Source organism: Lepisosteus platostomus, chromosome 1 (genome assembly GCF_059453375.1).
Source record: "Lepisosteus platostomus isolate fLepPlt1 chromosome 1, fLepPlt1.hap1, whole genome shotgun sequence".
In the NCBI taxonomy this organism is placed as follows: domain Eukaryota; kingdom Metazoa; phylum Chordata; class Actinopteri; order Semionotiformes; family Lepisosteidae; genus Lepisosteus; species Lepisosteus platostomus.
In genome coordinates, this window is record NC_142611.1 from 41,018,246 (window position 1) to 41,039,388 (window position 21,143).

Consider the following 21,143-nt stretch of genomic DNA (forward strand, 5'->3'; position numbering starts at 1 on the left):
ACAAGGTTCATTTCAGGTTGGTTCTTGAATGAGAAATGCGTCACGGTATGATTACTGGTTGACATTTTAAGATCCATATATCAACCAATTTGAAACCTATACGTCACCATGTTTTAGAATGCTGGGGGAAAAAAAAGAATGTCCCAACTTTGCCAAATGCAATTAATCAAACAATTAAAGCAAAAAAAAAAAAAAGAGTCTGAAAACCTAAACCAGTTTTAGTCTGGCACAAAGAGGTACGCAATCACAGAGTAGTAGATGAAATAAACTAAGATGTGGCAAAACACGATGAAGTGAAATAATTCAGAAACTACTCAACTAAAAAAAAACTTAACCAACTTGTGCAGTACAGCCATTCCACAATATATGCAGAAGGGACTGCCTTACGGAGAAGATGTGAGAATATTTACAAGGGATTTTGCACCATTGCCAGTCTTGTTCTGTCGCTCTAGAGTGGCTTAGCTGGTAAGGAACTCCACCTCTTAGAGCCCCCAGATCAGTATTCAATTTTAGGCTTTGCTATTAGGCAGGGATTCTCTGTGTTTCCCACTGTGGGGTGCAGTTTGAAACAGCAGCAAAAGACGACAGTGCTCTGAGTGAAGTGAGAGTGCTCTTCCTTGTCCCAAGTAAAAAAGGACTTCAGACTAACTGGAATTCCCAAGTTTGGAAGACATAATAAAGAATAATATGACAATTACAAAATAAAACAATTTGTACTTTATTTTTACCTTTATTGCAAACATGAACATAAAAAGTCTTATTTTCTTCTTATACTAAAAACATACCGTATACCTTACTGCACTGTAAGTTATGGAAAACAATGCCACATACAAAAAATGTATTTTGCATTGTGCTGTATTTCAATAAACAATAAAACAGAAACATTTGTGATTCAAGCAGTATATTCATATATAAAGATCTTCATTACAGATAAACTTTTATTTTGGGTCACACCAGAAGTAGAAAAGGGAGGTATACACCATTTACTAGCATTAACATTGAGAAATTTTGCATGTGGCTTTCAGCACATTTGATTCATGTAAGCATGTATGTATGATTTTAGAAAAACCTCAGTCGTACAAACTTAAAAGTATCTCTAAATTGAAAGGCACCTATTATCCCTCTAACTTGATTCCATTAAAATAATTTAATAAATGTACAGTGAATGTTATTTCTCTTTTTATTTTCTGTCCAATCATTTGAGAGGAACTGTTTAGGTAAATTATTTAGCTTTTTACAACAGTAGAAATCATGGAAACAGAAATTAGATAACTGTGAAATAATCTAAAATCAGTAAGACTTCCAGGATGAGTAGAACTAACATCTTGGTGCACAGAGAGTACAATAAAAGCTTCACTTAATTAACAGTTTATGTTGTTTTATAGAAAGTAAAAATCTAGTATACAGTATGCTGTACACATTAGTTCACATATGGGCTTTGTAAGGACACATACAAGTGTAAAAGATGTACATAAAACACTACAAATTTGTTTTAAAACACTTATAATACAAAGCACCTTTACCAAAGTTAGAGAAGAAAAAAGCTTTGCAAAACTTTAAATGAAGAAAAGATAATTCAACACGAGCTATAATCACATGCTTACCTTAGACTTCAAAAGTTCTCATGTCTAGCGTGTCTAATTTTTCTCACTACAAAACTCAAGACACACTCATTTGCAATAGATCTCTTCCTTTACTTATAACCCTAAATACAGATATACTGCACACACTGAAAAATGTATTCTCTAGTCATTACCACATTAGATGTTTTCAAATTACATTTAATTGTTGATATTGTTTATTGCATTAAAAACTCGTTAAACACCTTGATTACATTGTAGCAACTGGATAACAACTTGGTAAACAAAGGAATAATGGGATCACTGAAAATATATGTTGTATATAGTAGGTCTTCTTTAGAGACTGTATAGTCTGTATACTGTACAACACAAAATTGAAAATATCATTTCATACTATGTTGTACACTGTGTTAAATGAAACACTATTAAACTTGTTGTATAAATGTATTTTCTGTATAAAACACAAATAAACAAGTTCTAGTTTTAAAAAAAAGAATTGACTTTCACTCATCTATAACAGACAATACTGCTCCTTACTACAGAGTCCAGTAAACTAAAACTATGGATTTTACCATCTAAATCCATGCACCTACCCGCACATTTTTAGTCTTATATCCAAAAATAACTGCTAAATGTTGAAAAGCACTACAAACATTTATAGACATTTTTACTACTTTAAAAAACGAAGTAAGCAACTTTAACATATTACTAAAATATTTAGTAAACACAGATTAGAGGGCATTGTTGGCCTACTGGGATTTATAGCAGTCAATAGTGGAATTGTAACATAATACCTTTTAATGTATTACTAATTATTTCAAAAATATGAAAATCAAAGAAACATTTAAAAACTTTAAAGATAATTAAAAGGAGCGGTAAAAGAACTATACTAAACACTATTAAATGAGAACGTATTTCAAAGCAACATTTTTAAAGGACAGCTTTAAAGTGACAATGTATTATATTTACCAAACTTTCAAACTATACACAAGCTGTATCCTCCGACTAACCACACATTATTATTATTAGCTAATCCCAGCCTACACCCGAACCTTAAAAACGAGGGCTCGCCATATCATCACTGATCACTCTTATCACATACTTTGATTTCTGCTTAAATTAAAAATTTAAGAGCAAAGTTCAAAAACAGGCCTCTTTGCCAGAACAGAAGAACAGAAGAAATGGGTTTGTGGTTATCATTCAGATGAATCCTTAACATTTCTGAATGAAAACCTTTACAAAAAATCTTGAAAACAAAATTGTCACATGAGCAAAATGTATTTTAAATGTAATACCATACCAATTTCAAGATTGACTGAAATTCCCATCTCTAATATTATTCTAAGAGAATATTTTAATGTTATATAGAATGAACTTTATATTTATAGTAATGTGGCATACATAGTAATGTAGGACTAATGCAATATCATCTCAGGATAGTTTGCATTTAAAATCACCATCCAATTTCAGTACAAATACTGTATATCAGAAAAACACTCAGAAAACATTATGGAACTGGCACATATAAAAGTAACTTTGAAACTCAAACTGTTCTTACTGAATTCATGATTGATGCTATGTGTGGTTATGACTATGAAAGACTTCAGTTCTACATATATTTAGCTGGTATAGTTCAGTGTAGAAGTTGCGTGTTTTCTGAAAGTTCATTCACTTTAAACATTGACATATGAGAACAGGACCCATCTACTAAACTTTTAAGTATGCATTCCACTTTTGATTTTTAAATGATGCTTGTTTTGTTTGGGGGGTTTTTGGAACGAGAGAAAAAGATCATTTGTGCTCTGCTCTCTATTTGTGTATACTCTGTATATCAGGTGGGTAGCTGCGTCGGCATGTGTAGGCTGCAAAGGAACAATAATAGGTTTATTCCATGCTGAAAAGAGAAGAAAGATAACACAACATTTCAGCCGTGGAGCCTTCACGGGCGAAACGTTGCATTTTCTTTCTTCTCTTTTCAGCACGGAATAAACCTATTACTTATTCTGTACACCGATGGCTGTTTTAAGCAATGTGTGTTGCTGGAGGTTCAGCACCCAGAAAAACAAAAAGAATCCCTTTTAGGTTTTTTAGCTGTAAGCTCCACACACATTCTCAAACAACAAAATTTAAAAAAATCTATGTACTGGCTCTTTTGCTAGCGGAGAATTTTCAGATATAGCAGACATAGCAATTTAATTTGTATTAAAAAAAAACCTCCCCTTCCTGCTTGAATACATTATAAAGAGTGAATTCACATTTTGATCAAAACCACATAACTGCAACCCAAAATTAAATCACATCAGGCAGAGGTAACAACACTCAATAATGGCTTACCTAAAAGCCTCTACCAAATATACAAATGAATCTTTAATCTTTATTTGAACTTACTTGCCTAAAAGAATAGTGCAATATATAACAAATTAGGGACTCAGGCACAGTAGCAGGTCTGGTCTCCTCAGAGAGAACACTCCTATCTATCTCCATAAACCTTTCACAACATAGCGGCCATTATAAAACTCTGTTTAAACAAGACTTTGGAAAAATTAAACACTGAGGTATCAAATTGGAGACTACACATCAAAAGGAGATTGAAGGTTGCCAATTTATTAATGTCTATAGAGCATGAAGAAAAACACTCCAATTACATTTCCCAGGATGATTTTACACGAGTAGTTGAAATCTGATGGCGTCTGACCGATATGTTTAAGTTTCTGGGCATGGTGTTCCATGGATATCAGGTTCACAACTTAACATTTAATGTTAAGGTGGTTTTAAGGCAGCCATAATAAAAAAATTATAAGCTGTTATACTCTCAGAAGCAAATTTACATACATAAAATTGTGGGTGAAAACCGAAACCGTGATGATAAAGCTGGTTGCGACACCACAACTTGTCAAACACAGCACAAAATGCATGCTTTTAAAACGATCAAACCTATCAGACAGAGGAGAAAAAATAACAAAATTAGAAATAAATTTTAGCTTTAGACTGTGGTCAATTTGTGGTCTAGACAAAAACCCTAAATTTGTGCACTGCCCAGTCTCCAGTCTGCTCCAAGTTTGAAAAGGTAATTGAACTCTGTCTATAATTACTGGATTAGACACAGATGGACTATGTGCACTTCAGGGGGAAAAAGGGCTGTTTTGATTCATTTTTATGATTGCCTGTAAGGTCAGACTTTTCCAAATGTTCTTTCATCTGTTTAATGGTTTCTTGATTCCCAAGGGAATGTCTTCAGTAATTGTGATGTTTTAAGCAATTTGGAACAATTGTGCTTTACCTTTAAGTATAAAAATGGTTGAAAGTGTAAGACAAAAATAAAGTACCATCTATTTAAAACTAAGCATATTCAGCAAATTTACTAACATTACTTCAGTGACGTATGAAGTTTCAAGTCACTGAGATTCAAAAGCTGGGAGGAAACTGTGACAACGGCAATGCTGTGGGAATTAATACATTTGAATTATTTAAGTATGAACTTTTATAAAACTCCAAAAACATAGACCTCAATCAAGACTGAGAGTTTAAGTATGAAGCGCTTCGGATTGAAATCTACCCTTAACTCCAAATGGTTTTAAATTGTGATGTCAAATCCTTCAGCGTGAACAGGGAGTCCTCCCCGGGAAGCATGACTTGCCCTGCAAAACATGTTTTTCTCTCTTTATGTTTAATTTTAACTTGTAAAAGTAAAGTATGCACGGCTATATTCTACCAACCTTTACCTCCAGCATTCAACTGGCAGAACCATTAAAGCATTTTCTTATGATGCTGGAAGTCTAGATTGGTAGCAATATAATTTTTTTTAAATGCCAGAACCCCAACTTTTCTTATATATGGACCACATAAAATACCTAATTTTAGATTTAGAAGGATTTCTAAATAATCAACAGTAACTGATCAAAAACTTTCCATATACGTGATTATGACAGATTCTGTTACTAAGATGTTTTAATTACAGCAGCTACCCTACATAACAGTATTTCTATATTTATATTTTGAAGATGGTTGTTGAATGCAGGTGTCATGTAACAAGATTTTAGTTTCGGTGGGTAGCTGCATCAGCATGCGTAAGCTGCAAAGGAACAAGTAATAGGTTTATTCCATGCTGAAAAGAGAAGAAAGGAAACACAAAGTTTCTAAGAAGTGATGCTAGATATAGCTATATCAATCTCTTTCAAAAACATCTATACAAAGACTTTAGAAAAACTGTTTGAAGCATATACAGTATACCCTTAAAGTATTACAATAAAATATTTGAAATTTGGAGTTATGCAAATAATTATCTTTTCCACTGGAAAAATGTGGAATACAACATCAATGTTCTTTAACCAATCTAGGCACTTCTGTTTGGGTTCTACCACAGATGTTAAGCAAATTCAAAATACATACAATTATCAGTAGTTACCATAACTTACTGTAAATCAAGTCTCTATCTCTTCCACTAGAGGTAAATTAAATAATCTGCCATTAAATTACGGGTTGTTTTTAATCAGAAGCCTCTGTTAAAACATCTTCTAATGGATAAATGAATTGAATGAATCGCTAAATAGTTTTTGTTTTGTTCATATGAATCACATTTTAATTATTTTGCACTTGGAGGGTTAAAGTTTTTATTTAACCCCAAAGATTTTTTTAGTAACCGTTTTCTTTGATGGGTTTTCTAAAATTATCTTTTAAGATGGCAGAGTTTTTCTCTCTCTCAGAATTAATTATTCATCTCGTCACTCAACTGTAAAGAAAATCCCCAAATTCTAGGGATTTAAATCACAATGTTTTCTGACTAGTTTCAGTCATTTTTGTAAAGAAACTATGACTAAGGAGATCCTTATGTACTTAACTAACCGTCAATCTGTGTGGTCAAACCTTGATATGGACCATGTGTACTCTGTGGATGTTATTAGGGCTAGTAATTCACTTAACCCTAGCTACTAGTCCTATAGAGTAATAATGCACTTGTTGAACACTATAAAGAAAGAGGTCTATTAGTATCTCTCTTGCTGGGAAACGTTTTGTTTTGGCTACAAAGTCTGGTCAGTAATATATTTACCCCTTTACCAGGTAACCAGATGATTATGGCCAGCAGCCATATCACTCTGCAACTCACAACTGGCAACCCACTGAAGCTAAGCAGGTATGAGCCTGGTCAGTACCTGGATGGGAGACCTCCTGGGAAAAACTAAGGTTGCTGCTGGAAGAGGTGTTAGTGGGGCCCGCAGGGGGCGCTTACCCTGCGGTCCATGTGGGTCCTAATGCCCCAGTATAGTGATGGGGACACTATACTGTAAACAGGCGCCGTCCTTCACTTTATAGTGTCCTTCTATGGTCATTAAAAATCCCAGGGCGTTTCTCGAAAAGAACCTTGGCGTCCTGGCCACATTTCCCATTGGTCCTTACCAATCATGGCCTCCTAATAATCCTCCTCATTGAATTGGCTACATTACTCTGCTCTCCTCCCCACTGATAGCTGATGTGTGGTGAGCGTTCTGGCACACTATGGCTGCCGTCGCATCATCCAGGTGGATGCTGCACATTGGTGGTGGTGGAGGGGAGTCCCCATTACCTGTAAAGTGCTTTGAGTGGAGTGTCCAGAAAAGCGCTATATAAGTGTAAGCAATTATTATTATTATTAATTTGTCCACAAGAAAACATACAATATTTTAATTTCTGATTTTTGTTTTGCATTGCAGAGTCAGTGAACTACACCTACCTCTATAATCTTACACAGGAAGTACACAGGCTTCCAAAACCAGCTATTGATGTTCATGCATTGCTTAATCTACTAAAAACTATACCAGTATTTTGTTCTTTTTATTGGTAACATTCTGAGCGGGTCAAAAAGGGGTTTTCAAGACAGGATAGTGTTTTTCCATCAGCTTCAAGTGACTTTTGTCAATCAACAGCCACAAAGACACACCACTACACCACTGAGACTGTTGAGACCAAAGATCTTAAAATCAACATGCATTTATCATCTGTGAATTGTTTTTTCTACCCCCTTCAAAACACTGCATCACAGCCCAGTGTTCACTGGAAGACATCTCTTTTTGTTTGGAATGATTCAGCCAACTGCATTGCAAGTTCCCGTCTTATTCCACTAGGAAACATCAAGTTCCATAAAATAAAGCAGCCGGAACTATAATTCATATGAAAACAGGATGTCACATCTACTGTAACACATCTACATTGGTTATCCTATGAGTTTCAACTCCACTTCTAGATCAGTCTCCTCACAATACTGCTCCCACTGATGTCCCAATTCTGTTTCTCTCATCTTGATCCTCTGGTTCTTGGTTGTTCATATTTCTCCATTATCAAGAGCTACTTGGGAGCCATGTTTCTTCACTGTACTGTCTGCTTGTCTGAACATAAACAGAAACCTAATCAAAGGTTTTCATGCTGAAATATATTTCCTGTTTTACAAGTGCAGATTTGTTATGATGGTACAGTAACTGAAAAGCACTGACCTTTCATTCTACCAACATGCATAATATTTTAATAACAGTGAACCTAAGATTATTTTCATTTTATGAGTTTGTTTTGTTATCTTGGTAAATTAAATTATTTTCATGGAGCGAAATCCTTCTTAAGTCATTGGTCTAAGCATGTAATTCTGGTTTATATTAACCTGACATCCTTCATATTTTGCACTGAACACTTTAGCAAATGCAAGTTAGCTTCATGGAGTTTATTTCTGTAATTCTAAATTGTATACAGATTGTTCTCATTTTGCTGTACTTCTGCAGAGTGCTTTGAAACAAAGGATAGGATATATTAAAAAAAAAACAACAGACTGTTAATGCATATGCAAAATGTATCTTTACAAGACATTCCTGACATGATTATGCAAAGAACTACGTTAACAGATGTTTGATACTGTTTCAGTGGTTGTTCAAAATGGAGAAAGATGTAGGCATACTAGTTGAAAATCAGTTAAATGCGTGGTCATTCCCTAATAAGAATATAAGTACAATAAAGTTTTTTGGTAAATTAGAATTTTTTGTGTGAGATAAGAGACTGCATCACTATACCTTCTACACTGTTAAATGGAATAATCTAATTGCACTATCATTAATGTGATTTTTGAATAAAAATGCTGTATAGACAATTTTATTAAAATCCAAAAGTGCGCTTCTTTTATTAACTCATACAGTATATGCCTAATACAATACAAGAGATCAACGGTGTTTTAGAACTACAGTCATAGCTGATTGAGTTAAATCTCAACATGCAGTACATTCCAAACCCTACCACTCTGCGTATCGATGTTATCAGTAAATCAAAACGTTCAGGTCAGCACCTTAAAATTTATTTTCCCGTTCTTTTTGGAAGAGTCAACTTATTATGAAGATCTATTTCGTTTAATCCAGATATTTGACTGTCACTGGGAATGAAGAAAGAAATACAAGTCTTTAAAAGAGCACATCTGTTCAGCATTACAAGCAAACCGTCAACATTGTTACTGAAGGCTTAATTTAATATTTTCTCTTTTTTGATGTTTCACCTTTAATCACTGCCTCACGAGAATATCAACTTTCTTAAAGAAACTGTTAAGTAGAAAGAAAATGTTATTGCAGTATGTTTAGAAAATCATGCTTCCAGAGTTTTTTTTCAATTTAATTTTATTTTTCCAAAACCTTACCGCAATATAATTGTGTACGGGACATTCCAAACTCACAATTTCAGTTTCCAGTTCTCAGGCAATTTCAGACAGTATCTACTGTATAGGACACTGGGAACAAGGGATACCATAAGCTGGTTATATTTCCAGTCGTCAGCATCAAGGTAGTTAGGCATGGTTTTTATTTTCATTGAACAATATTTGTTTCCCCACTAATGGTTAAAAGGATTTCATCTCTATTTTCCTGTAACACAAAATTTACAATTTTAGAGTTTTATTATTTAGAGTTTGATGAAAACAGTGTGAATCGAATACATTGAAAAACCACAGGCAATTTTGAGTGGCATGAGTTCTCGGATCTGAGCCAGTTCAATTCAGATTTACCTAAAATAATCACAGTGTAGAGAAACAGGCCCTGTGGTCACTTTTATGAAATTCATACCTACTGTTGCAGTGTGATTATTTTCTTAACTCCTCATCCCAAGAGCTGAGCTGCACTGATCCATATGCAACTACAAACTTGTACTCTTTTTAAAATCTATTTAAAAAAAGCAATGCCTATACAGAAATATTACAAATGTGTAACAACAAATAGCTAACTATTTTCTCCAGTACTATGAAAATCTAATTTAAAATGAAAAAAAGTGTAATTCTATAACAGACCTGAAAGACCTCTGACAATTTTCATCACAACACAACACAACTGTATAGCCAATTTGGTGGAATGCAGAAAGAAGAAAAAGGGTTTAGGCTAATCACTGAATTTTGTTTAATCTTTGAAAGATGCCTCAAAGAATTAGAAACTGTCTTCAAACAATTCAACAGGTAAATACTGCTTTTAGATATTATACAAGAAGTATCATTTAACAATTACATTGTGAATTGTGAGAATACTTTCTTGTGATAAGAACACAGAGTGTAAAATAGTTGATGCTATGTACTTTTATGTATGAAAAATGTTTATTGTTGTTTGAACTAAACAACAAAATGTTATAGAACTTAATATGTTTATGGAAACACTAAATCACATATTGATTTCTAAATTTAATATGTTGTGGAAAGGATAAAATGCTTGATAAATGGGCATGAATGAAACATGTCTTAAGAGAAATAAACAGGTTGATATTTCCATGCGTAAAATAATTTAGTTGGTGATTCTGACTTCAGTGATTCAAAACCTCCAGATTAAAAAAAAAGGAACATGTTTCCTTCTCAGTATTGTACAGATTTATGTAGATTGGTGCATTCTTTAATAAAAAAGCAGCATATTAGCCAAATGATCTAGAAACTATAAAGAGCTTTGAAATACTCCTCTTTTGAGATAACAGTATACTTATATGGATTTTAAAGAAGAATAAACAAGCCTTAATTATGAAATTAAATACAGTGTTTTACCAAAATGGCAGGAAAACAGTACATTTTAAGAGCAAATGTGGTTTGATAGTTCTTGTCTTTACTACTTCCCCAGGATAATATTATCTCTTATGAAATAGTCATCATCGTACAGTCACACAGAACTACTCATGCTCTTCACATTTCCTAATTTAAAACAATATTTCAACTTCAATTGAGAGCATACTGACATAATAATTACTACAGTATTATTTTAGAAGACCCTGAAAACTGTGAAGACCTTAAACCTTTAGTTTATAATCAATGAAATTAGCAATTAAGACTGTGAAAATGCATTAACCAACACTAGATGAATGAACAATTCTATAATTACTTAAACTCTTTAGAAACATAATTGCCAAGAGTTGTTATATTAAATTTGCAGATTGAAATAAAGAAGTTAAAAACCACTATGCTCTAAGGGCTTTAACTCACAAGCGTCTCTTCAGAACGGCCAGGGTGTCTCGGGCAGAGAGCCACTCATCAGACTAATCAGGTGCAGAAAACTACTTGATAATAACCAAAGAAAGCAGCATTACTGTTCACAACCATGACTGTATTTTCTTCTACAATTTGACAACTATAATGAAAAAGAAATAGAAACATCTTTCAAAGGTTTTGGGAGCATCCTATAGGACAGAAACAATAAGAGGTCAGAACGTTTGACCTGCAATTTAATATACTACGTGGCTACAATTGTCAATGCAAAACTAGAACTGTTTCTTGTTCCCTGTCCAACAGTAATGCATGAAGGGGAAAATGTATTAAAGTTTTGGACCAGAAAACCCAAGTCAAAAAAAGGGAATTCTGTGAATGAGACAGTCGGCCAATATAGTGTTTCAGAACCTTTTTTTTAACATTTCTCTAAGTATCCATTTTCAGTTAATAAATTAAAAACTCACTACCTCCAAAATTTCTGCATACTTTAGCTGCTCTTTTTTTATTCACTTCTAAAAGCAAACGGTTTGTTTTAAGTGCATCTTCCCTTTGAGAATTATAATTTGAGAATAACACACACACAATAGTCAAGTAAACCTTTGAGCATGTAACAAAATATGACTTAAGCTACAAAATCCACTCTTTGTATTACTCTTCACCACATCACTGTGAGTTTATAGCCCTTAATAGTATACCCCCCATGGCTTCCTGTAATTTTGCTGGAAATGGCATCCCTCAAACTTGTTCCATCAAAACATTTAGCAAAAACCACAGTTCATAACAAAATTCCCTCCAGCTGCACACATGCTGGAAAAAAGAGAAATGCATTTTTCTTTTATATGCTGTAATAGGTATAATGTAATACAAACAGCCCCTCACCAATCTGCTGAAATGGTATTTCATAAAATATGATTTTTTTAATACTATATTGAAACCACTATATATAGTATTTTTCAGCCGATTTCAAACAGTCTGCATTCTTTAGGAAACAGGTATGAAAATATTTATTCAGTACCTCATGTTTTGTATTATTCAAGATGAAGATAAAAACACATTACTGTCCTTTGTTTTCATAACTATACATTTTGAAATATTTAGAGAGGCAAAATAAAAAAATCTAAGAACTTCTTAACTGTTAAAGAGAAAGGAGAAATTTCGATTCACGGCAATAAAATCTTTGGTTTACATTACAATTATTTTCTTAAATATTTATTTTTAAACTTTGCCTATAACCTAATGTTCATACTGAAATGCATACAAGGTTTCATAAACTTTATGTAGATTTCCACTATTCTAAAAACATTGGTGCCACCGGTTCAGCTGTTTTGAAGACTGAAATGCTTCAACAGAACACAGATGGAAGAAAGAAGCACTTAATGAATAAGGCCAAATTTACCGCACAGAATGTCAGCTGACGTCTAGAAATTGATAGAATAAACATTGATTGATATGCTACATGGGCAAAACACTAAGAACTGACAATTAAACAATTTCAATTTTACAAGGGAGACAGATACCAGCAGCTGAATCAACCTCCTTGCATAGGATTTCTAGGCATTTCACATTCAGAATGCAACACGGCAATGCCCTGCTCTTGATGGCATTTAATTCATGTGTTTTCATCTCTTTTATTCATTGATTGAATGTTAAATCATGAATTCCATGTTACCAGTGGCTTCCTATTGTGTAGTTTATTGATGTTGGATCTTCCTGCAATTTTCCATTTCTCTTCCGTTAAAGATCTCTTTAGATTTTGGCTCTTCACAATTCCAATGTCTTAGGCATTCTCTAACTGGTCGTATCTACTACAGCTGATGTTTTAACAGTGCAACTATACAACAATTGAATACCCCTTGTACAATTGTCCCATTGAACAGTTAGAGAGCTCAAGAGGCTCTATCTGTCAAAAGTTTTAGGCACAGAAAATACGGTTCCAATAAAAAAAAAATTACACTCAGATGTTGCATCAAGGTGAAGTCACTATAACTTGACAGTGCAGGAATATGGCACTAAAAGGAAAAGAAAAAGGTTTTTTTTTTCTCTTGGGGAAATACGAGTTCACACAACAAAAGAATCCCACTTGTCTTTAACTTTACTCTAAATTAAATTTCACTTGGGTTGTATGCAATGGTGAAGAACAGAAGAATTTACAATTTCCTCTTTTTGACAAACAAGGACTGAACGAATAAAAAAATATATATATTTAAGATTCCTGGGAAAACCATGAATTGCAGCTTTGATAAGGATATTTGGTTATTTCATAGTCCAAATAGTATCTTTCAAAATTAACAAGGACTACATCCAGAATTGTTAAAAAAAAGCATTTACTTAACTTTTAAACGAACCAAATAGGATAAAATAAACATGTTAAATGCCCTTCAGTAAATGTCTATGGGGAAAAGAGTAACGCAGAATAAGTGAATGGTAAATTCTCAAATGAGAGAAAAAAAATAACCTAATCCAATTAAACAATTGAAAATTACAAGCACGGTGTTAAAAGAGCTCTAGACAAAAGAGCTGTCTGGAATAAAAGGACAGATTCTTAACATGATTCGACTCATATTATGCCTCATGCATCATGACAGAAACTAGCTGGGCCTCTGATCAGTAACATTGCTCATTTATAATTTACCACCACTTTAAGGTTTACATCATATTTGTATTATTTAAAAAAACAATCAAATTAAGTTGTTGGCTAAATCTTTCATAATGCTAAATAAGAGTCTGAACAGTCAAATTGTTTCTTTTCTGCTTTTGTGACATTAGATGTTCAGATACATTTCGGGTAAATGTAGTGTGGTGAGAAGGTCTTTATGAACCAGGAATCTGTTGTAACAGAAAAAGGTCATATTCCAGCAAAGGATGCAGTAGAATGCTATCAGCAAGTCAAATATGAAAATTCAATTTTTATAGAATAAAATACTGAAGGTAATTATTAAGGTTTAATAACACCTGAGCCTCTGAGAAATGCTTGGTATTTGACCATAGGTATCTGCATGCCAGGCTCCATTTTAAAGTGTACCTTAGTTCAAGTGTACCCTCACAATACACATCCTCTGTCACCACACTAGGACTGCACTGTATTTTTCTGTTCCAGAGCAAAGAATGCCATCTACCGGGTCCGTCACTACTTGCAGTCCTCCACTGTTTACAATGTGTAAGTACTGCTGCAGTACCACAGAGTAAAGTACCAGCAACTTCAGTTACGATTGATGATACATCGGAAGGTTTCACATTAGGTAAAGAAACAGTTTCAGAAAGACTATATATTCATAGTTACATTTTCCTTGATGTGTATCTTAACCTCGACATGTGCATCTAGTATAAAAATCCCACGCTTTCTTTCATTAAAAAAAAACATCATGAGCATATCGCTATTGAAACTGACGCCATGTTGGCTCCATATGATGGAGCCAACATGACAAACAGACTTTGCATTTATACATTTCTGAAGTTAAGGCGAGTAGAAATTCTGGATACCAAAATTAATGGAAAATGAAGATAATTTATTTATGTAACTTCTTATTGCATTATGATATAGCACTTTTAGAATGTATTTATTTGAGATTTATTAAGAAAGTCGACAGTTTTGTGAAGAAAATGTGTAGGTGCTACATTCCGATTTAAAACACCTTACATATTCGGTCAATGAAAAATAACTGTAATCTGCATAACTAAACTCTCTGTAAAACAGACGGTTTATAAATGTTTGCATTCCCAGAATCTTATTTCTGGACTGTAATTGCACTCACCACTTCCTTAGCTTTTGTGGAGAAGTCACTCTTAAGTCTGGTTTTCTTCAGGATGTCATCTTTTGTACTGTCGAATCCCACCCCAATGGCTTTATTTCGGGTTTTAACAGTCTTTACGCTCGCTTTGAACAATAACGTTATATCAACAGCCATTTCTAAACCATGCCTTTCTCACAAACGTTGAAAACTAAAGCAAAACCCCTGTATCGGCTGTCAACAAAGACACGTCACCGTCTTTAACGTCATATTTCTGCGACAGACCAATACACGTGGTCTTTCTCCCTTCCACATAACGTTTGCCGATTGCAGGATGGAGCCATATGATTCTTTTTTTTTGTTCTTTATACTATAGAGTCTGAAAGCATTAAGCATATTTTAGACTAACTTAAAATTATTTATTAAAACACACTTGAGGTTCTTGGAGGTTTAAGAGTGTGTAATGCAGTCCGTAGTGTTCATATTCAAAATAAATGTTTAACAGTTTACTCTTTAAATCAATTATGTAGTGTGAAGTCGTGTGCTATTTAATAGTAAGAAACAAGTTTTGGTAAAAACAAATAAAAAATGTTTAAGATGTGGTTTCTTTTATGTAATTATATGGGGGGTGAATTTATGCTTTCAATCTTAAATTTCACTCTCAACTAAACATAAAATGTATGTTGTTTACTCTAATGGTAAAATAAACAAGAATAATATACTGTATGAGAGAATTAAAACGTACTAATTTGTTTTCCTTGATTTCATCTCAAATTCATTTTCCTGCATCTGCATCATATAATGTATAATGTGCACTGTGATAATGCCTATGTCGTTTGCAGTTAAGAGAGGTGTGTGCACGATTTATGTTTTTTCTCAACTTGAGCAAAGTACTGAAACGCTGAAATTATGTGATTATAAAATTATGAGAAGATTGTAATATATACATTTACTCTGAAATGAAAATATTTGAAGACATTTTTATACATATGCAGAATGTATTGTGTATTGGATGAACTTAATTTAATCACAACATGTTTTACATACATCATATAATAAGAGCAGTGCTCATACAAGAAAAAACATTTTTGGATTTTGATTCCTTATAAGAACGACTGACCGCAGTCACAAGAGTGTCACAACTTCAATCAGTAAGCAAAGCGGAGAATGTTGAAGCTGTCAACATCTGCTATTGACACACCACAGGGAAGGCCAAGAATATCAGCATTAGTCAGACTTCTAGATTTTATGAGAGGGATTCATTGTCCAGTTTGCTTTGAAATGCTTGCCCTCCTTAATTTACAATGTGAAGTGGTTATGTGTCATAAATAACTTTGGAAAATGGGTAGTCTGCCTATTCTAATACTAGGTTTTACATGGGAAAACATAGTCGTAAGGTTTGCTTGCACATAGTTATGCCCTACAATAAAATGTTACATGACAAAGGAAATGCCCATAGCATGATTCACAAAGGCTTGTGAAGCAGAACTCAAATATTTGCTAGCTTGGATCACAAAGGTAATGGTAAACTGCGTGACTTAAACCACACAAAAAAATTACACCTTTTTGCATAAAAAGACCATTGACATCCTGAAATGAATATGTAGATAGTAAGAGAAATGTAATAGTTCATTGCTTTTGTACAGTAAAAACAAGCTTTACAAATCACCAACATTCTAATTTATTTGTATTAAACTGTATAATAAAGTAATATATTTGTTATGGTACTGTAGCTAACTAATAATATAGTCTGTTCAGAAAATATATTTGACAACTAACCAGTTAACATGGAGAAATCATTGAAACTAAGAGTTCTGTCAGCAAGGAGTGATTGTTGCTACTTACCTTAAACTTATTGACTTTACATTTTATTTGGTGTATGGCTTTTGCATTTAATAACATTTTCTGGTCAAAGCCAAGAATAGTTGCAAGCCTTCAGGGCATGGCAAAATACCATGTACAAACAAGTCCTTAATCTTAAGTGTTTTATGAATTGCAGTGGTGTAATGAGAGATGGACAGGTAAAGAGAATATATAAAACTCTATGAACTTGTATTAGGGACAATCTCCCGCTTCATTCTTCATGAATACAACATAATCACCTCTGGAGTCTGTGTATCATTCTGTTATGATGCTATGACCTCTATGCAGCTCTGTAGACAGTGTAGTTAAACAATACTGCTTTAATATATTTATATTTATATTATATTTAATATAAATATATACACTATAATCTGATTTAAACATGCATATTCAACTGGTATGTTAGAAACTATTAATGATGTTTTTCATTTTTACTGAAGGAATACATTAATCTGCCATTAATAAATTCCACACACACACAAAGTTATCTTTAGTTGCTCACTTACTTTCATTACCCTATTGTCCTATTATTATTTTCCTTAATTTATCGTTTGCAAAGCTATACAATACATGGTTAGACACAATGTAGTCAAACGTGACACAAAATTTTGTAAGAACAAAACAAAGGCTACAGACAAGACAAGGCCGTTCTGCTCATCTGTGTTATTTAGATGATAGATAATTAATTGATCAATTGTGGATCCGATCCATCTGTTTCTAGAACCCAGGGTATCGGCTTTTACAACATGACTGGATAATATGTACCAAATTCCCACAAATCTTTGTGTGAAAAGTACGTCCTGTTTTCACTTTTAAATGCACTCTGCTCCCCCACAGAAAGTGCATTAGGATGAGAAGTGGTCATAATAAAGGCCCTTGTGATACTGCAGTAATTTTCTTAATCCAAAAACATTGCATAAACCATGTCATTTTCTCTGTATATATTACTGTTGTTATAGCAAAATTGTTTAGCAAGACATACCTTTTCTATATCATTGTTTGCTATATTATAAAACCCTACGGTTCTACAGATATGATCTGCTAGGTAAGTTCTAATATCATTTCCATAAGATCACCTGTAGTAAGACCTATTGGATTATAAATAGTAGGTTCTGATAATCACTATTTTTATGGATGTGTGCAACATTATTCATTTTCCAGTCAGTGGGTATTAATCCTCTCCTAAATGACTGTGGGAAAAATTTTGCCAACAGTCGAGGAATAACATCTATTATTTTCTTGAGAGCAATTGGTAGAAAATAATCATGCCTTGAAATTTACTTAATCTTAAGTGTTTCTAATATCTGCTCCAGTCACACCCAATACCTGACAGCAACATGAACAACAAAAGAGTGACAAGTCAGTTATTTGAATTTAACTGTGTGTTGATAAACAGTTAATTACATTCAGTTTATCATTCAAAGCTTCTGAATCTAAAGGCTGTTCAACTAAACTTTTCATACCGAATATGGAATTCACAACTACAGGTTTAATAGCTGAGTGAAGAGACACACCAAGAATGAAGGAAAAAAACAATTGCCCGACTGTTAATCCTGCTGGTCTGCTTTCACTTGAAAGTGTCTCTTTTTCAACATTATTTTCTGTTATTGAGAAATAACAAATGGTATTGTTGAAAAACTAAATGAAAGATTACTGTTTAACCACAAGACAAATTATTTTACAAGCTCATAGCAAAGGTTTACTTTGGAATAATCTGGCTGTTTTCATTCAAGTAATTCATAATGTGTGACTTTCTTCATTGTCATTTTTATTATAGTCTTTACAGATGTTTTCTAATGATCATTTACTTTTAGATAGTTAACTAAGTCAATAATTATTAAAAATGTTGTGCTCCATTTCAGACCAAATCCGGTTTGGTGCTTCAGGAGCAGTTAAACATCTGTCTACCTTTCTAGTAGCAATAGAAAGGAAATCACATGTATCCTTTTACAATATATAGCCTCTATTTTAATTACTCTTTCTGTTTATTGCAGGAAGTGGATAACAGGTTACTAATCTACATAAATATTTATGTGTTCACACGTTTACTTATTTTTACATATGTCCAAACATACATATTTAAAATTACTATTTGACTAAAACCAAACTCTGCATTTGCCAACGTAAATAAAGAAATAATGTCCTGTCTAGACTTATGTAGTAATTTGTATGTAATATTTCTTACAAAACCATTTATTTGAAGTCCCTTGGAACTGTACCTAAACTTAAAAAGTGGCATTAATGTTTAGCATAAAAAGCCTGTTATTTGCTGTGTGGTTTTCTCATTTCCTTTGTTAATGCTGCATTATAAACCCTGCTCTGTATTGGATAACTCTGTGATTCCATCTCCACTTTCGCAGCTTCAGCACCTAAGCCTTACAATTTCTGTGTTTTCTCCTGTGTTGAATATAAAAGTAGCTTTCATTAACTGACAAGTTACAGTGCCCAAGTACCAGACAGAAATTTCTGATGACGATGGCATTTGACAGCCAGTGACCTCAAGCAAACCCCCCCAATTACATCTTCAGACAGCACATGCCGCCAGCTTGTAAAAAAAAGAGTCCAGTGAAACTTTCTGAGGCCAATCAGGTGTGCACTGTGGAATTATCCTTTTTTCTTACACCAGTTCCAACAAAAGCATTGCTTTACTTTGATTGTAGTAGAAGCTGTCACTAAAACCAATTTCTGTGTTATTTATAAACATGTTTAGCATAGAAATGAATCTGAACACAAGCACAGTCTAGAGCATTAAAATTAAAATGCTTAAAATGCCTTTGTAAATGGAAAACAACATCATTCTTCCTTTTCATTTTTAAGGTTTGGAACAGTATTTTATTTATTTTTGTAATTCATTTATAATATAATATAATACATAGCAAATATAAGGGTTATTGGCAAAAATTGCTTGATAACTTAAAAGCTTTCAGGTGAACCTGTATTTTCTGGGCCTGGCAAACAAATCCAGTTCACTTTCAGTGCCAAGACAAAACATGTTTTTGTTCATTTATCACTTATTCTTCAAAATGTGTACTAGTGGACATTTTTACACTGCAGGCTTCAGTTAACACAATTTGCCTCAAATGATCGACTGATGGACTGATTGCAGTTATGTTGCTGGCAGTGAATAGTATCCTGGCCCCATCTGAAACCCATGATGGCATGTGGCTAATTGTATGCCACCATTCAGGTAATCTCTGTCACAATGGGCCAATGAACTGGCCCAAACTCCAGCTGCAGTGTCTGGACTATAATAATAATAATAATAATAATAATAATAATAATAATAATAATTATTATTATTATTATTATTATTATTATTATTATTATTATTATTATTATTATTATTATTGCTTACACTTTCAAACTAGTTACGCACATGAAACCCACCACATCTATTTTAGATCCCATTCCCACCACTTTATTCCAGTCCTGTTTCTCTTCTCTCTGTCCCATTGTCCTCAATATTATACATGAATCCATGAGCACTGGCATTGTACCAACGGTCCTCAAAACTGCTGCCATTACCCCCGTGCCAAAATAGCCTGACATGGCTCTCGACAATCTTAACAAGTTTCGCCCCATCTCCAACTTACCCTTTCTCTCTAAAATTCTAGAACGTGCTGTCACACTTCAGTTACATAACCACCTCATGACAAACAACCTTTTCGAACCCCTCCAATCTGGCTTCCGTCAACTTCACAGCACAGAAACTGCCCTGGTCAAAGTCACCAACAATCTCCTAATAGCTTCTGATTCTGGTTCTCTTTCCATACTCATTCTTCTTGATCTCAGTGCTGCCTTTGACGCTGTTGACCATAACATCTTACTTCTTGTCTCGAGACTGTGTTTGGAGTTTCTGACACTGCCCTCAAATGGTTTAAATCTTACCTCACTGATCACTGTCACTTTGTCTCTCTCAGTGGGTACAGGTCTGAAATTGGTCTTGTCAAGTCTGGTGTCCCCCAGGGCTCAATACTGGGCCCCTTGCTCTTCAGCATTTATATGTTCCCACTTTGTCAGCTTTTAAGATCACATGGCCTCAGCTTTCATTTTTACCCTGACGATACTCAAATATACATCCATACCAAACCTGACACTGATGTGGCTGTCTCTATTCTATCTAATTGTATCTCTGACATAAAAATTTGGATGACTCAAAACTTCCTTCATCTTAACTGCGACAAGATTGAAGTAATGCTTAAAGGTACCCCCCATCAACTTCATAAAGCCAGTCCTGTAACCCTATCTGTAGATGGCTCTTTACTTGAGCTTCAATCAAAATTGAAAAACCTTGGGGTTATATTTGATTCTGGCTTAACATTCGACCCACATGTGCAGCATACTGTCAAAACATCTTTTTTTCACCTTAGAAATATCGCAAGACTACGCCCTATGCTATCATTAACTGTGGCTGAAAAGCTGATCAACATATTTGTATTCTTTCAAATTGACTACTGCAATGCTCTACTCGCTGGGGTATCTAAATCTACTCTGAACAAACTGCAGTATGTCCAAAATTCAGCA

At 33.8% G+C, this 21,143-nt stretch overlaps 1 protein-coding gene across 1 annotated transcript in view; it reads right to left on the bottom strand.

The window, feature by feature from the left end:
- The window catches only part of stx18 (syntaxin 18), a 46,652-nt gene extending 31,628 nt beyond the window's left edge, over positions 1-15,024 (bottom strand). The window contains exon 1 of the mRNA XM_088628688.1: positions 14,781-15,024. Coding sequence (XP_088484814.1) covers positions 14,781-14,933 — 153 coding nt within the window. The 5' untranslated portion in view covers positions 14,934-15,024. The remainder of the gene's footprint in view (positions 1-14,780) is intronic.
- Positions 15,025-21,143: the final 6,119 nt, after the last annotated feature.